The 16468-nt window shown below is 30.4% G+C and overlaps 1 protein-coding gene, 1 long non-coding RNA gene and 1 pseudogene across 2 annotated transcripts; 1 reads left to right on the plus strand and 2 right to left on the minus strand.

Moving 5' to 3' along the window:
* The first annotated feature begins 834 nt into the window (after nt 1–834).
* Nucleotides 835–3406, plus strand: LOC143618921 (adenylate kinase isoenzyme 6 homolog). The gene is made up of 3 exons (XM_077090967.1): nt 835–1034; nt 2811–2956; nt 3055–3406. Exons 1-3 carry the CDS (start codon nt 852–854, stop codon nt 3239–3241), a joined length of 516 nt encoding a protein of 171 aa, XP_076947082.1. The 5' UTR covers nt 835–851; the 3' UTR covers nt 3242–3406.
* A 953-nt stretch (nt 3407–4359) lies between these two features.
* On the minus strand, nt 4360–5895 carry LOC143618919 (methionine gamma-lyase-like; annotated as a pseudogene).
* A 1601-nt stretch (nt 5896–7496) lies between these two features.
* LOC143618851 (uncharacterized) lies at nt 7497–8450 on the minus strand. The gene is made up of 3 exons (XR_013151087.1): nt 8129–8450; nt 7654–7891; nt 7497–7601 (listed from the first exon to the last, which is right to left on the minus strand). It is a non-coding gene; the product is annotated as an uncharacterized LOC143618851 (long non-coding RNA).
* Between the last annotated feature and the right edge of the window lie 8018 nt (nt 8451–16468).

Genomic DNA, 16468 nt, shown 5'->3' on the forward strand with positions numbered 1-16468 from the left:
TGCGGGATGAAAATTGTGTTTTACAACTCGCAGTGGATTGAGCTATAAGCCTGGAACCCTAAAGATGTTAGGGAGTAGGAATGTGAGGTGGCACATGTGTATTGGTTAGATTATGTGTACACCAAAACGCCCCAAAATGTCATGGGAGTGGTGTACACAATGATGGGAGAAATTTTTGAAGTCCAAAACGACCCAAAATGTCATGGGGGTGGTGTTGGGACATTTTGGAACCCAAAACGCCCACTGCGGATAATCTTAATGAGTTGGGCTAGGACGCCGCCCGTCTAAAAAGAGTAGTCCCCCACCCCCACCCACACAACACCCAAACAAAAAAGAACTACTTATGGTTAACACCACATTTGTATTTCATTCATTCGTCTTTTCCTAGCTACCAAACAACACAAAATAAATATTCATTTGATTCCCACAGGGTAACCAAACAAGTAATGAAATGGTAATTCTTGTCAATTCCATTCACCATTCCGTTTTTTCCATTCCATCATCTCATACCAAACAAACGCAATAAGTTTCATAATTACTGTATACACGAATAACAACACACAAATGGATCTATAAGTAATCATCATATTAGTTCAAGTCATTTTAAATCAAAACAAAAAATTGAATACACAACTACAACTATAAACATGACAATTTGTTTACATGGTTATACAACTAACTAACACACACCAAACAAACAGATTATTATAATAATTTCCTCTAAAATAATTTCACTAAAAGCAAATGACAAATTTGTGAAAATAAGAGGGTCTTAAGTCAAAATGTATTCCAAATAAATAAAAAAGAAAACGCCTGCAATAATAATAAAAAGTGAGCCGGCGGTGGCGGCGATGAGGAGCAAACCAAACATACTAGTGACCGGAACACCGGGTACCGGGAAGACCACGACGGCGACTGCGTTGGCAGAGTCCACTCAGTTGAAACATATTAATATAGGAGACCTTGTTAAGGATAAGGAGTTGCACGATGGTTGGGATGATGAGCTTCAGTGCCACGTCATCAATGAAGATCTCGTAATTTCTTTATTTTATTTATTTATTTATATATGCTCTCTCTTTCTTAATTTATTATCATATTTGTATGCTTAATTGATGTTTTTGTTAATTTTTGAAGTTGAGTTTGTTATCATAATATATCTTTTAGGGTTTATTGCTATTATCTGTACAGTAATTATTATAGATCAATGTAGACTTTTTAGATATCATTATGTATTATTAATACAATTCAGGGGTGTATATGGGTCGGTTCGGTTTAGGGTGAAAACCGAGACAAAAAAACAAAATGTTAGACATTCTCCAATGGGCCCTTAGGAGAAGTTCCCTTTGCATTGGAGGGTATTGTCCTTAAGAGAAGTGCCCTTGTGAAAAGGTGGACCCAAAGTAAAAAAAAGTTTTATGAAAATATTGTGTGTAATGGGTAGGTGATGAGGCGGAAATTAAAGAGGGTAATGCTATTTAGACGACGCGTAATGGGGCGAGGAAACGGGGCGACAAGGGCGAAATTATGAAGGAACACCCCCCCCCCCCGGGCGATATTGGGTGGGGGCGGTGGGTTTTTATCGCCGTGGAAGAAGAAGAAAATATTATTATTATTATATTAATATGAGTGTGTGTTATATATATACATATATATATATATATATAGGGTAGGGTTAACGTAAAAAACAATAGCTTTGTGAGAAGCATAAGAATAGATCTAGACCCTTGGATCTAAGATCTAGTGGTTGAGATTGGTAGTTTATAAAAGTTGTATAGTTTCCTATATACATGGTACAGTGTCCTATTTATGTGGTGTACTTTATTTTAAAGCCTTCTCACACTTCTCACAAAACAATTGTTTTTTATTTGAACTCTTTTCTATATATATATTATTATATTACTATTGTAGCCCCTACACCATTACACCCCAAAAACAAATTCTCACCCCTTAATGACTAGGTGCAAAACGCCCCAATTTGTAGCCCCTCTACTACGCATAGCCTTATAGGGTTGGAAATGATATTGAGGTTTTTAAGGATTTGAAAGGATATTATTATGTGGCAAATGACATGACTATTAAGATATTATTATTGAGGTTTTTAAGGATATGAAAGGATATTATTATGCACACTTAGCATTGAAGATAGTATTTTTTGAGTTTTTGAAAATCGTTCAGTTTTTGTTCTTTCAGTTTATGTTTATTTTTGTGTTTTGTGTTTGGGTTCGGTTTTTTTGGTTTTGGTATTTGGGCTTTTGTAATTTGGAGCCGAAAACCAAAAATAATGATTTTAGCCTAAATTTTTTTGTTAGTTAATAATAATTGATTGTTATATATTTTGAGTAAAAATACTTGGGTAAATCTGTATTAAATTATTATACATACATTACTTGATGTGTAAAATAAAATCATAAAAATCTACAACTTTTGTTCGTTGTAGTTTTTCCGGTTTTAGTTACATGCAAAACCTAAACAGAACCGAAAGTTTGGTTTTCCATAAACATAAAACCAAACTGTTGGTTTTTGTTTCTATTCGGTTATTACAGTTTCAGATAGGGTTTTTTGGTTTGGCTTTCATGCACACTCAACGAGTATAATTAAAAAGAAAACCTAAATATAATACAATGAGGATAATTTACAATGGAAACTCACTCAAATTATGTTGCTGATTATGGTAGAGATAATTACAATAAACCCTAACTAATAATATATATTCTATGTAGTAATAAATATTAGTTAGAGTATGCGGTTTCGATAAGCATTCCCAATTCCCAAACATTTAAGAACAACATACGGGCTTATATCATTTGCAGGTCTGTGATGAGCTTGAGGATATAATGGAAGGCGGAGGGATCATTGTAGACTATCACGGGTGTGATTTCTTTCCAGAACGGTGGTTTGACCGTGTGATCGTGCTCCGAACTGAAATCTCTGTTCTTTATGACCGTTTGAGTAAACGGTGTGTACCTTTTAAAACTCAATTTCGGTTTATCTTGATAAAATCCGCGCTAGAATATCTTGAGTTGTTTAATGATTAAAACCATTTGGTTTATGTAGGGGTTACTCGGGTGCGAAGCTTACCAACAATATTGAATGTGAAATCTTTCAAGAGCTGCTGGAGGATGCGAAAGAGAGTTACCGAGAGGAGATTGTGGTGGAAATGAAAAGCGACACTGTTGATGACATGAACAGGAATGTAACTGCGATAACCGAGTGGGTTTCAAGCTGGAGCTCCACCGCCTGACTTGATTAACGGGTCGAGGTACTTTTGTGGAGTATAAAGTATTTGACTTTTTTTTACAGGACATGTATTTTTGTTTGTGAAATTTAGAGGTTTTGTTATGATATTATATTTGAAATGTGTCTTGGTGAAAGATGTTTTTTTAGTAAAATTGTTGGGTTGTTTAGATCTTATTGAAGAAATATAAAGTTTAAAAATTTGAACTTGAATTTTGTGAAATGAATCCTGCATTCTAAAGTTTGAGTCCAGTTTGGGTTCGATCATGCGAGGCTCGGAGGGTGGCGAGCCGCACCATCGACCGGGGCACATAAGTTTCGGGGTACAAACTTTTTTTATACATATTACATATATATGGACTTGTAGGCTAAAGCTTCATTTACTCGTCTTTTTTTTTTCTTTTGCGTGGCGCAGAGAACACTGTGTTCAATGGCTACACTCTTGTAATTTCATTTGGTCAGAAGGCTATTATGATATAAATGAGTTGGGTTCATTTTCGTGTTGAATATGTAAAAACATTTATGTAAACTGGCCATGTGTGAGCTAAACAGACGGGTTGACCCAGTTAACTCCTTAGTTTTCTTAAAATTGTGTTTCATGCCATGACTTAAATTGATTGTGTATTTATGTCGAAATTCTAAATATAGAAGTGAAATGACATAGTTAATTATAAAATATATTATGTAATTTTAAATTATTATTAATGCAAATACAAAGATAAAAGATCGGGTTAAACGGTTCGTGTAAATCAGCGAACGTTGGTGTTACATAAGGGTTTATGTGCCTAACTCGAGTTATGGGCTCATGTCCATGCTTTTTAGATTGTATCGGGCTTAATCCGTCAGCATGACCCATTCAACACGCTATATATTTTGCATTCTTTTAAATTATAGTTAATTAAATTTTAATATTGATTATTAAAATTAAACACCACATAAACTCTATAATCCAAATTCATTTTCATATTTATTAACACTAATCAAACTTCTAAATATCTAAAACAGATACATACATAGAGACATAAAGTGTTAACATAAAGCAACAATATAATATTTAACAACCAAGATTGTTTTATTCACGTATAAACTTTTATTCTGTTAACAAGAAGCTCGAATCTTGGAGTCTCAAAAGGCCTTCTCAAACTGGGCCCACCTTTGTTCGAGGGTCCCACTGTAGCCGACTGACATCCTAATCAGACCAGGCGAAATTCCAGCCATTGTCTGCTTCTCTTGGTTCAATTCACTACTTGTGCTAGAACCCGAACACGACATGAGAGTTTCAAAGTAGCCAAGAATAACCGCCACGAGCCCAAATTGGGTATGGTTTTGCAAGTGATCCATGAGCTTATTCGCACGGGCTTCGGTCTCCATGTCCAAACAAAGCATCCCACCAAAGCCATATTCATTATTCGAGATGGACTTCAATAGATTATGATCAGGATGGTCATCTAGACCCGGGTAGATGACCTTTAGGCCCATTTTCTTCAATCGTTGAGCGTAGACTAAAGCCCGGTGGCAATGCTCTTTGACCCGGAGGCCCAAGTGAGGGATTCTTTCAGACAATTCAAAAGCACCCTTGGCATTCATTGTTGGGCCTAGTAACATGAGAGCTCCTTGGTGAAGATCCATTAGTGAGTTAATTAGTCTAGCTGGCCCATAAATAGCCCCTGTAATCAAAACAGATAAAATATTAAACTAAGTTCACATGAATGATCAAATCAAGATAAGCACATTTTTCTTTATTTTCTAGCCTTTGTTAATCATGTAGATCCATGAAATCATGAATGTGTTCAAAAAGCGAAACATGCGTACCCGCAATTATGTCGCCCCCGCCGCTAATATACTTGGACATGCTATGAACCACGACGTCTGCGCCTAACTTCGCTGGGGAAATCACCATTGGCGCAAAAGTGTTGTCGACAACAACCGTAACACCTTTCTCATGGGCTATCCCAAAAAGCTCAGGAATATTCGCCACGGTGAGTGTTGGATTTGACATGGATTCAAAGTACAAAACCTTGGTACGTCCTTCCACGATTGCCTTTTTGGTCTTCTCTAAATCCCTTATGTCAACAAACGTCTTCGTTATGTTTGATGACCTAGGGAGAAAATCGGCGAGAAACGCGTGGGTCCCACCATAAAGCGTCTGGGACGCCACTATGTGGTCATCACTGCACGTCAGTTGCATGAGAACACATGAGATGGCGGCCATGCCACTAGACGTGCAGTATGCTGCCTCAGTCCCCTCCATGGTGGCCCAGGTTGAGGACTGTGGGATTGAAATGGCGACTATAGATGAAGTAGTCACGATCAGGGCCTAGCTCTCTAGTGAACATGCGGCTTAGGGTTTCAGATTTCATGACGGTGAAAGTAGCCGAGGCCTCAATCAACATGTTGACACCACCGTGCTCTCCAAATTCGTGACGGGCATTGGCCAATGCTGATTCAGGGTCTTCCCATGTTGCGATGAAATCATTATCGTCGCGATTAGATTCATCGCAACTCGTTATCGTCTTTGTGAAGTTGTTTTGGGGTGCCATTGATGGAAACTTTGTATTAAACAGGAAAAGAGACTAAGAGAGCAAGAGAAGTTGATAAAGATAAGAGGATTGATGAGCTCCTTTTATAGAGAAATAATACACGTAGTCAACTTATAATAAACAAACTTAATTGTATTCTAGAAACATGTAGTCTAGAAATTTAATATCATGTGATCAACAAATGAAATACATAATTAAGAAATTAAAATTCTATTTTAGTTTAACACAATGAATCATCCACGAAAGAAAGAAAATTTAATTTATATTACGCAATCAATAACGAAAAGAAAATTAATTTATATTCAAACAGTGGAAATTAGCCTTATCTACTTAAGTTGAGTTATTCTAAGTCTTGTGTAAGCTCGACACCGTGAACAGTTGTGTCGGTCCCAGGTTTTTAAGGTTAATTTGTCGGGTTTTATGTTGGACCCCAAACGAACTTCAATCTTGGTCTATTGGACTGCATGGTTTTATGCAACTTTGATCAACTTAGAAATCTATTTATATTTATTTTATACTTGGAAATATTTTTTTTTAAATTTACATGTTCTTTTACATCAAGATTCTGATTAACGTAAACCCTCGCAAGTTCAAGGTTTAATTAACTATATCACACGTAAATTCTTAAGCTTGTATCATAATGTATGTACTTAGTATTAATTTATAGCTAGCTAATGGGCTAAACTAACTAATACTTTGACTAAACTAGTAATCCGACTCCCCGAGCTGCCGGGGGGGAGGGGGTTGCGAAACCATAGCCCTCCTGAGTTTGTTGAATCTTCTCAATTTTGATCGTCATGGCTTTCAATAATGAGTAATTAAAAGTTTTTAATGTTGGCTGTTTCACATTGCTCTCGAGACTACCAAATCAGAAGTAACGAAACATAGTGTGTACCAATAAAGGGAAACCCACACTAATTGTGTCGCACTCAGTTAATGATCATGTTTGTACACCCAAACAAAAACTGCATAAGCAACTGTAGAGATTCAAATGTAGCCTTTTTTTGTATTATATATTGAAAGAAATCGTATCCCGCGTCTCAAATCTACAGCACAGAAAAGTGGATGATAGATGTGGGCCACTTCAAAAAATGATACCGATTTGTACAATATAATGTGAACATCCGCTACAAATTTCGGTTTATGTTGTGGAGGTGCTAAAAACTCGGTTTGCTATGAACTGTATTTCCGCAGCCTTTCATGCAAAACTCGCATCACTGCCATGAAACCATAATATTTTAACTACATTGTTGTGACAAATAAAAAGCTAAAAATATATAGAATTCTCATCTTTTTAAACCAATAATTATAGAAACTTTTTAAACCAAAAATTATATATAAAATAACAGACCTAGGAAAATTGAGATGCAATCTATTACTTGCTCCTGATTCATCAAACTTGCACCTGCAAAATAAAATATAATGTTTTCTGACTTTTAATATATTAAAACAAGTAAGCAATTAAATAAAAGAAATAAAGTTTACCAAATTCTCAAAAGAGTGTCCCCCACACGTTGTAGCGTATTGTCTTTTGACCTGTTCAAGCAATTCGGTTCATTTCATTTTAGAAACTTCACAAAAGTTTGAATTTAGCTAATGTTTAGTTTGGTATAACAACCTCATTATCATATCAGTAGCAAATTGCTGCCGTAGGTAGTTGTTGGAAGTCAAAACAACAATCTTTTACTTTTTATATTATAAATCTCAAGAATAAGAATTTCAGTTTAATTCCTAATGTTTATCGTATGAGGCGAGTCACGATATCGTAGCTCTTTGTTGTGTTTTGTCACTCAAATCCGTGCATTTCTGCAAAATAATTTTAGTTTGCTGCAAAGAATAACAACAATTGATTAGAAATGACTAAAAGAAGAAACCTTACCTAATTACCACTATGATCATTGTTGAATACACACCATACCCCTTCAAAGATACATATAAACACACGCCCGATTAGTAGCAGAACTTGCAACAAGTATTAACCTCAACAATTCAGCCCGGGAGTAATCCTAAAATAACATTTTTGTGACTTTGCACCCATAGTCGCATGGTACCAAAGAACATATAAACACACGCCCAATTAGTAGCAGAAATTTCCAGATATCCGAAGATGAACACTCCTATCAAATATCACCATTGACTCAAACCCATAAACATTTAAAAGTGTTAGCGCTACCCAAAACACAGACATGGTGAAAAAATATATAACCAAACTGTAAAAAAGAAATCAATTAAGATGTAAATTAAATTACTTGAGGATCATATGCTCAGATCGCTATGGCTACAACATAGGTTGCCACGCCAAATAGCGGACCCTCATCATAGCCTAAAAAGCGTAAACAACATAAAGCACCAACCTATAGGCTCGGATACACAATTCCTCATTGCCATTGTGAACAAACTACGACTCAGTGTCGCCACGGTTGCAACCGAGGTTGCCATGCATCATCGCCGACTAAAAGAGAGAAAGAAACTGAATCTTGCCATGCCACGATCAGAGATCACAATGTTGTTCGCAAGTAAACTCAAAACTGAATTGTTGACTTATAAAAGTCAGACTTCCACAATACTGAAATCCAACATAGTATACATTGGCATTGCTTTATTTGCCACTACACATTAGTATACATTATTATCCCACGACTAACAACCGACAGAGGCCACCGGAGCCGCTGCCTAGGGTATCGTAAGTGTCGCGGATCCAGCATACAAACGGGTGGTTCCCGAGTTTCGAAATAATAGTGTACGGATATATAGAAGACGCGTAGGAACCACCTTATAAATTAAGAGGGAACCACCTAAAAAAATTCCCGGATCCGCCATTCGTAACACAGATGTTTCCCCACGAAACATCAAAAACACCGTCACATAACCGTCCACCGGAAAAGCGCCCTCAACAGACGACCAAGCATTTCCATATTCATTCCCACCGGACTATGTCCACACCAAAAGGCCACCAAACCAAGGGTACAACATAACAAAACCCAAGATCAAGTAGTGCTAAACCTGATGGTGACCATGGTGGGAGACGATAGTAAGGTTCCCTGGAAACCAATTGAACAGAGAGAGCGGCGGCGATGGAGGTGAAATGATTGAAGAGAGAGAGAATGCCTGTAGAATCTATATATATATTAAAACAATCGAGTTTTATTTAACGAACTCTATTGTTTCCATATATAACAATCACTTGTGTGATTTTCTTAACAATTAAATAATTCAAAAATTAATTAATAGCCCACAATTAATTCACATACTAAGATATTTAAATCATCTATAAACTAATTTTTAGCTAAAAACCGACAATTTTAATATTCAAATTTAGACCAAAAGAAACAACATAATTAATTCATATTCTTACTAAATGTATTTACTTTAAATCTAAATCATCTAAAAATAAAAATCGTGTAATAACTATAGTCAAACCATCAAGTATTAGATGTCCAAATTTTAAAATTTCAAATTTCCACTACTTATTTGATCTCATGTTATACTTCGAAAACAATTTTAACAATCATTTCTATAAATTCGGTATTCCGTATTCATTTGTTTATATCATCATTTTCACTCTTTTGAAGCTGTTATAACTTATAACTACGATTTTGTATTCAAATTTCTATCGTTTGTTATTGTTTGTAAGTGAAATTCACATATTAATTTAATTATGTTGTCCTTATTTGGTCTTTTGGTTGTTATGCAGGCAGGTTAGCTTGGGAATTAACTGTATGCAAACTGGTTAGGTGAATGATTCATGTTAAAATTTCCGTGTTGTCAGTTCTACTTAAATATATTTCTTTTGTTCTTATTGTTGGTGTACCTTGAATGAAACTTAATTATTTGAATTGTTGGTATTATTTGCAGTTCATCTTATATGTTGCACACATCTTGCTGGTACTTAGGTAGGTTAGATCATGAAGTTTGACGACCATTTAGAGACTAGCTTGAGCCATGGTAGGACATGGCCACCAATGCGTGTTCTGATTGATGTAAGATTTCTTGAAATTCATATTACAGTTTTATTTTTATATGTTGAGAGCTCCCTCTATTCATGCTTACAGTTTAAGGACCATTTGGAGACTAACTCTAGCCATGGTAGGACTAGGTCACCAAAGTTTCACCTGCTCCTTCCAAGATTCAATAGACATGTTGAAGGTTTTGAGATATGCGAAAATATTGTTGATTTATTTCCTTATAGAAATTATTATGATAATATTCCGATTACATCCATTGATAATTCTTACTAATTTTTTTAATAGTTTAGTGTATCTAACATTAATTTATTTTTAGTAATTTCAATTTATGGCCGCCCAATTTGGTAGATTGGCTAATTGAATGAAAAAGTATTTGATGGAGATTAGGTTGATTATGTTTGTTTTGGTCAATACGAATGTATTTTAGTTGTTAATTTTCTATCATTTTTTTATTTTATGTAGCTTAGACAATTCATGTAAATTAATTCATGTTTATATGAACAACAATCTTTATTTTCTTTGTTAACATTTTTGAATCTTGTCTTGAAAGTTTTAACAATTAGTTATTTAACTTCTAAAAAAATAAAACGTTTTTATAATAATATTTACAATTATTTATTTCTGTTTTCAAAATTCAAAGCTGACTACTATTGCAACAATCTTTTATAGTTTTTAGTTGTATTCAACCTCAACAAACTTTCCATCTTTTATATTTGACCAAATTTTAATTAGCAGTAAATGACAAATTTAATGTAGTTGAAAATTTTAAATAATTTACTTTTGATTATACTCGAAAGTTAATAAGTTTTGTATTAAAAACTCATTAATTTATTTAACCAATTTAATATGTGGTGTATTACTTATTTCAAATTTACATTTAAAAAATCTTAGATATTACTATAATTGCTTATTTATTTTAAAATATTCATCATCTTTAATTTTACTGATACATTCCAATCATTTATATATTAATTTATTTTTGTTTTTAAAAATCGAATTTGATCACTCTTTTTTAGTTTTAATATTCTTCGATCTCAATAAACTTTACATCTTTTATATTTGACCAATTTTTAATTAGGCATAAATGTCAAGAATTACCGATTCATCTAAATTATTCCGGCCAAATTAAAAAATAAACTAATAAACTAAACAGAAAATAAAAATTTTCCATCTTTTATATTTGATCAATTTTTAATTATGCATATAGTCAAGATTAATGTATAAAATTAGAAAAAAGAATTATCTAATGAATTTATTGTTAAATAAGGTAATGATGCTAAAGTGTTGATAATAATTTTGTGATAATTAAAAAAATTAATAGTATATTGTTTAGTTATTGAATTTTCAAGAAAAATGGAAAGTTTTTTATAATAATATTTACATTTATTTATTTTGTTTTTACAAAACCGAAATTGACGACTTTTACAACAATATTTTGTAGTTCTTAATAGTATTCAATGTCATCAAACTTTCCATCTTTTATATTTAACCAATTTTTAATTACGCATAAATGTCAAGATTAATGTATACAATTGAAAAAAGAATTACATAATAAAATTGATTTTAAATAAAGTAATGATGTTAGAGTTTGAAACATAATTTACTGCAGATTGTTGAAGTAAAAGTTATTTTAGGTACTAATACTGGTTATCACACTCATATAATTCGTTGTGGTCTTACACCTTCAAATAAGAAACTTTTGTTTAAATGGAAGAGAATGTAGTTTTTTTTTTTGTCAATTGTAGTCTGTTTTGCAATGAACATTAACAAAAGTCAAGGTCAATCTCTAGCAAGAGTTGACATATATCTCAAAGACCCGATGTTTACACATAGACAACTCTATGTAGATTTATCAAGAGCCAAGAGTGGTGTTAAAATTTTTATATTAAATAAGGAAGACAAAGTTACAAATAAAGAATAAATATGGTTTATAAAGATGTTTTTTTTTTGTAGCTTGTAAATTTACATTTTTAACCTTTGATTATGTTTTCAAATATTGTAATTTGAATGTTATTTGGGTTTATCTTTGTGTTTCACAATCATTTATTTTCGTACCAATATCATTTACAATTTTAAGTATGTTGTCGTCATGAATAACATATAACAACTTATGTTGTCATTTCAAATGACATGTGTTTTTTCGAAAATATCAATATTTTCACCCGTGTTGTACACGGGTTAATAACCTAGTATCAATTAAAGAAACGGTGAAAAACCAAAAGGAGAGGACAGGTGTCTGTTCCCGAGTTCCACGCGTCAAAGCCAGAGACCAAAGATAATGTACAACAGACAACGCAAGACATACACACATTTAAAGCGTAAATTCAAATGAATAGTGATTTAGTGTGTGAAGAGAAACTTGTAAAATCTAACTATACTATTAAAGTAATAGGATTTATGTCAAAATCCTCTCTTCCTATTGGTTGTTCATTAGAGTTTCCATGTATATCAATAGCTTCTCCATTTTTCATCTTAATAAAAAAAATCAATAATATAATTAAATTAGATACAATAAATGTCTTCAATTATTCTATTTGATATTTAATTTAATAATTTGACTTAGGCTAATTATATTTATTTATGGGAATTTCTACGCAATTAATTATATTTTCAAAATTATCATTACTAAATTAGTTTAACATCTCTCTAAAATTAGTTTATTACCCGATAAAAAAACCAGTAATGTCACATTAACAAATAATTTTTAATGTATTTTAGATAATAGATACTTTTGATAATTTTTTCATATTTCATCCATATTTTTCAATATACATATATTACGGATTTAAGTTTATAATAATTGGTTTTAATATTAGATTGAGTCAAGATTGACCGATTGAGTCACACAAATTTTACTTATAACTATTAAGTAAACCTTTTAGGAATAAAATAATAAGAACCATCCACAAATCTCAATTTCTTCATATATACAGTTCTGCAAATTATAATTTAAAACCTTTTAACAACCTAACAAAAGTATATTTTATGGAATTTGTATATTCTAATTAATTATTAATTATTATATGATTAAGTATTTGACTAACCATTCATAAGGCTTACTATAAATATGAATTTTAACCCATTTACTTATTCTAAATTTAGCAGTTAATCATTTAAATATATTAGGTTGATTTTAAATTTAAATTTTGTTGATATATGTATTATAAAATTTAAATGATGTAACTGATATATGTTTTTTTATATATTCATATAGATTTAGCGTTTGAGAAATACAATTTTGACCCATTTGAGTATAAATTCTACGTTGATTCCGATTTATGTAAATTACTAGGTTATTAACTCGTGTACGACACGGATGGAATATAGAAATCGTCAACTAAAGACATATTTAAGATGATAAAAGTTTGTTTCATATGTTTATTGAGAGAATTATTTGATATAATTGCAATTCATATTACTATGTAAACAAAGTATTTAAAAACATAATCTTACTAAAAAAAAGATTCATAATACATCGTTTGAAACATAATTTAAAACTTTAAAAATTACAAATATTTTCTTATAAACCATGTTGTCTTGTTTGTAATTTTACCTTCCTTATCCAAAATATGCATTTTAATACACTATCTACTCTTCACTCTTGATAATATAACATATAGTTGACCATAAGTAAAAACGGGTCTCTCACATATATTCCAACTCTTGCTAGAGATCTGCTTTGAGTTGTTACAATTATATCCGCTTATATTTTGTGTCACCAATATCACCAACGATTAACGCTACAACTTTAAAATTTTTTGACATATTGTATGTCCTTGCATCTTTTTGTCTTGTTCCAATAATGCAAAACTTTAAATCCATACCGATATCGTTTTTAAAACAATCACTTATCATCCGATATCCTTGAACTATAGGATTTTGAAAATCCAACATTGTCTTCAAGTAATTCATTATTTTTTTTATCTAACATTGCCTAATTGATTCTGAGTCGTTGCGTAAGAAAATGGTTATGTGTTGAAAATAATTTAATTAAATTACTCATAATTTAGATTGTTCGTAAAAAAATATTAAATATAATAAATGTTGTTTTAAAGATCCACCTTGAGTCATGAAAATTATGATATAATACGTAAATTCAGTTATTTTATATAATAATCTTTATTTATGACCTTTTTAATAAGTTTTTGATATATTTTATGCACTATCGATTTAAAGTGACAACCCAAAATTTGGTGTGATTTATTTTAAAAATAAAACATTCATAATGATTTATTTTAGAAAAAAAAATGTTGTCACGGATTTAAAATATAAATTTACAAAAACTAAGTTCTGGCTGTAAAAAAATAAATTATCTTAAAATAAAAGGAGAAATGTTCAACACGAGTTAGTAAATCAAATAATCGTTTACCACACATGTGTAAAATATATAATATGTCATATACATATATATATATATACATATATATATGTATATATGTTATACACTATAATGAATTGTAAAAAAATTATTTCTAAACAAAATATAATTCTATATGAATTATTAGGTATTTATAAGAATAAAATTACAAGTTCAAACATCTTTATAACTTAAAACATGAAATAAAAAATACATTAAGAAAAACATGCAAAATCTATTTAATTCATATGTTACATGCCCAAAAACTTTGTAACATTAAGAAAAACGTTCGAAAATATATGCTTTAATATGTTATGGGATAGTGACATGTGTATTACACTGGAAAAAATTATATAAAAAACATCAATTATAAATATATATTAATATATTGAAATATTGTAAATTTTTTATTTATATGAACGAATCATTTATATAAATGTTATGTTTTTGAAATGTATTCAAAAATGAAATGCGTAGAAAGTCATGTCTAATAATTATAATATTATGAAACTATTTCATTTACTAAACTACTCACTAAACTTTCTTTACGAATGATCAAATAAGAATGCAAGCATTGTTATGATCCTTAAACTCTTATTGTTTTAGCCTATCATATTTAAATATAATCGCAGAAAATAATATAAAGAAATTCAATTGAATGTTTATGAATCCACTTGTTGACACCGTTACCATAAAAAAATATATATCGACCATAAAGTAAAAATAAAATTAGAAATAAAATATGTATATATATGTGTCAAATTTTGAGAAATTTTAAAATGACTTAATAATTTAATTAATTTAATTTATTTTATTTTAGTTTTTCTAGAAAGTATTAAAAATCCCATGACAATAATATTACATAAGGCGTTTATTAACGTATTAAAAGACAATTACTCAAATATTGATATTGATATATAATTAAGGAAATCATTATTGTTAGGCAATTCAATTATTAAATATTTGCCTTATACCTATAAATAACTATATAATTATGGTAATAATTTGAATAACTGACAGAAAGTTTAAATGTTGTAATATAACTTGTTGGTCATTCAAAAAATAACTACAATATAATAAAATTTTATAAGACGTAAAAACAAAATATAAATAATAACGCGATACTAGCCAAGTTACAAACTCCACATATTGACTCAAGACACAAATCTGTTAACTATACAGTTTGAGAAAATCTTTACTAAGTAATTTATATATAATTACAAAATTTAAAATCAAATTGGTTATTTAGAAAACTTTCACAAATTATGGAAACGTTTTTTATTTTTGAAACATTAAAATGGGGGGTTTATTTAAGACATTAATTTTGACATTTATAGATGATTAAAAAAATAGTCAACTATAAAAAATGGAAACTTTTATGAGATTGAATATATAGAATCCTTTAAAAGTTTGTTTTAAGAGTGGTCAAATTCTAAATTTAAAATGTGTTTATTTTTGTTATAAATAATAAGAATAAAGTAAGTGTATTATAAAAAAAAGAAAAAATAAATAGATGTACATTTTATTATAAAGGAACTTTTGTTTTAGTTACATTCAATTACTTTTTAGTTAGATATGTTAAATCAAAACAATAAGGTTGTATTCTACTAATATTACTAAATAATTTAGACATAATTGCAAATTTAAAATTAAATTGGTTAATTAGAAAACTTTTATAAATTATGGAAATGTTTTTTACTTTTGAAACATTAAAATGAGATGTTTATTTTAGACATTAATTTTGATATCTAGGGATAATTTAATAATGGTCAAATAACAATAATGGAAATCTTGATAAGATTGAAGAGTATGGAAACCTTTAAAGGTTTGTTGCAAGATTGGTCAAATTTCGTATTTAAAATGAGTTTAAATTTGTTATGAATATTAAGAATAAATTAAGGGTATTATATAAAATCAAAAATAAATAGAAGTCGGTAATAAACTGTAAATAAGTTATGCAAAAAGAAAAAAATAAAAAAAAATTAAATTAACACACACGTAAACAATTGATAGAAGTTTCAAGAGAAGATTCACACGTGTTAACAGCTAAAATAAAGATTGATCATATAAAAATGATTTAATTTACATGTATTGTGTAACCTACATAAATACATAAATAATCGTAACTTAATATCCATGTTGTACAAAAACAAAGCCATTGTTCCAGCAAATACTCCTTCTAGGCAATTCGCTATTTTACAAGTTGGGCCGCTATAAGCTGAAATGATTAAAATTAAATTAATGTTACATAATATATTATTCCGGCTAAAATAAAAACATATATTTTAGTTTAGTAAGAATTACCAATGACGGATAGATGCACTTAGAGAAATTTTAATCACAACTTAATAAACCATTTATTGTATGGAAGA

The sequence above is a fragment of the Bidens hawaiensis genome, unplaced genomic scaffold (genome assembly GCF_021521415.1).
Source record: "Bidens hawaiensis isolate Kalapana, Puna unplaced genomic scaffold, B.hawaiensis_p1.1 tig00002343_1, whole genome shotgun sequence".
NCBI classification, from domain to species: domain Eukaryota; kingdom Viridiplantae; phylum Streptophyta; class Magnoliopsida; order Asterales; family Asteraceae; genus Bidens; species Bidens hawaiensis.

Excerpts from the sequence above, each read along its gene's own strand:
- LOC143618921 (XM_077090967.1), top strand. The coding sequence starts at position 852 with ATGAGGAGCAAACCAAACATACTAGTGACCGGAACACCGGGTACCGGG. Across the intron at positions 1,035-2,810 it reads ACGTCATCAATGAAGATCTC|GTCTGTGATGAGCTTGAGGA; the intron begins GTAATTTCTTTA and ends TATCATTTGCAG. Across the intron at positions 2,957-3,054 it reads TATGACCGTTTGAGTAAACG|GGGTTACTCGGGTGCGAAGC; the intron begins GTGTGTACCTTT and ends TGGTTTATGTAG.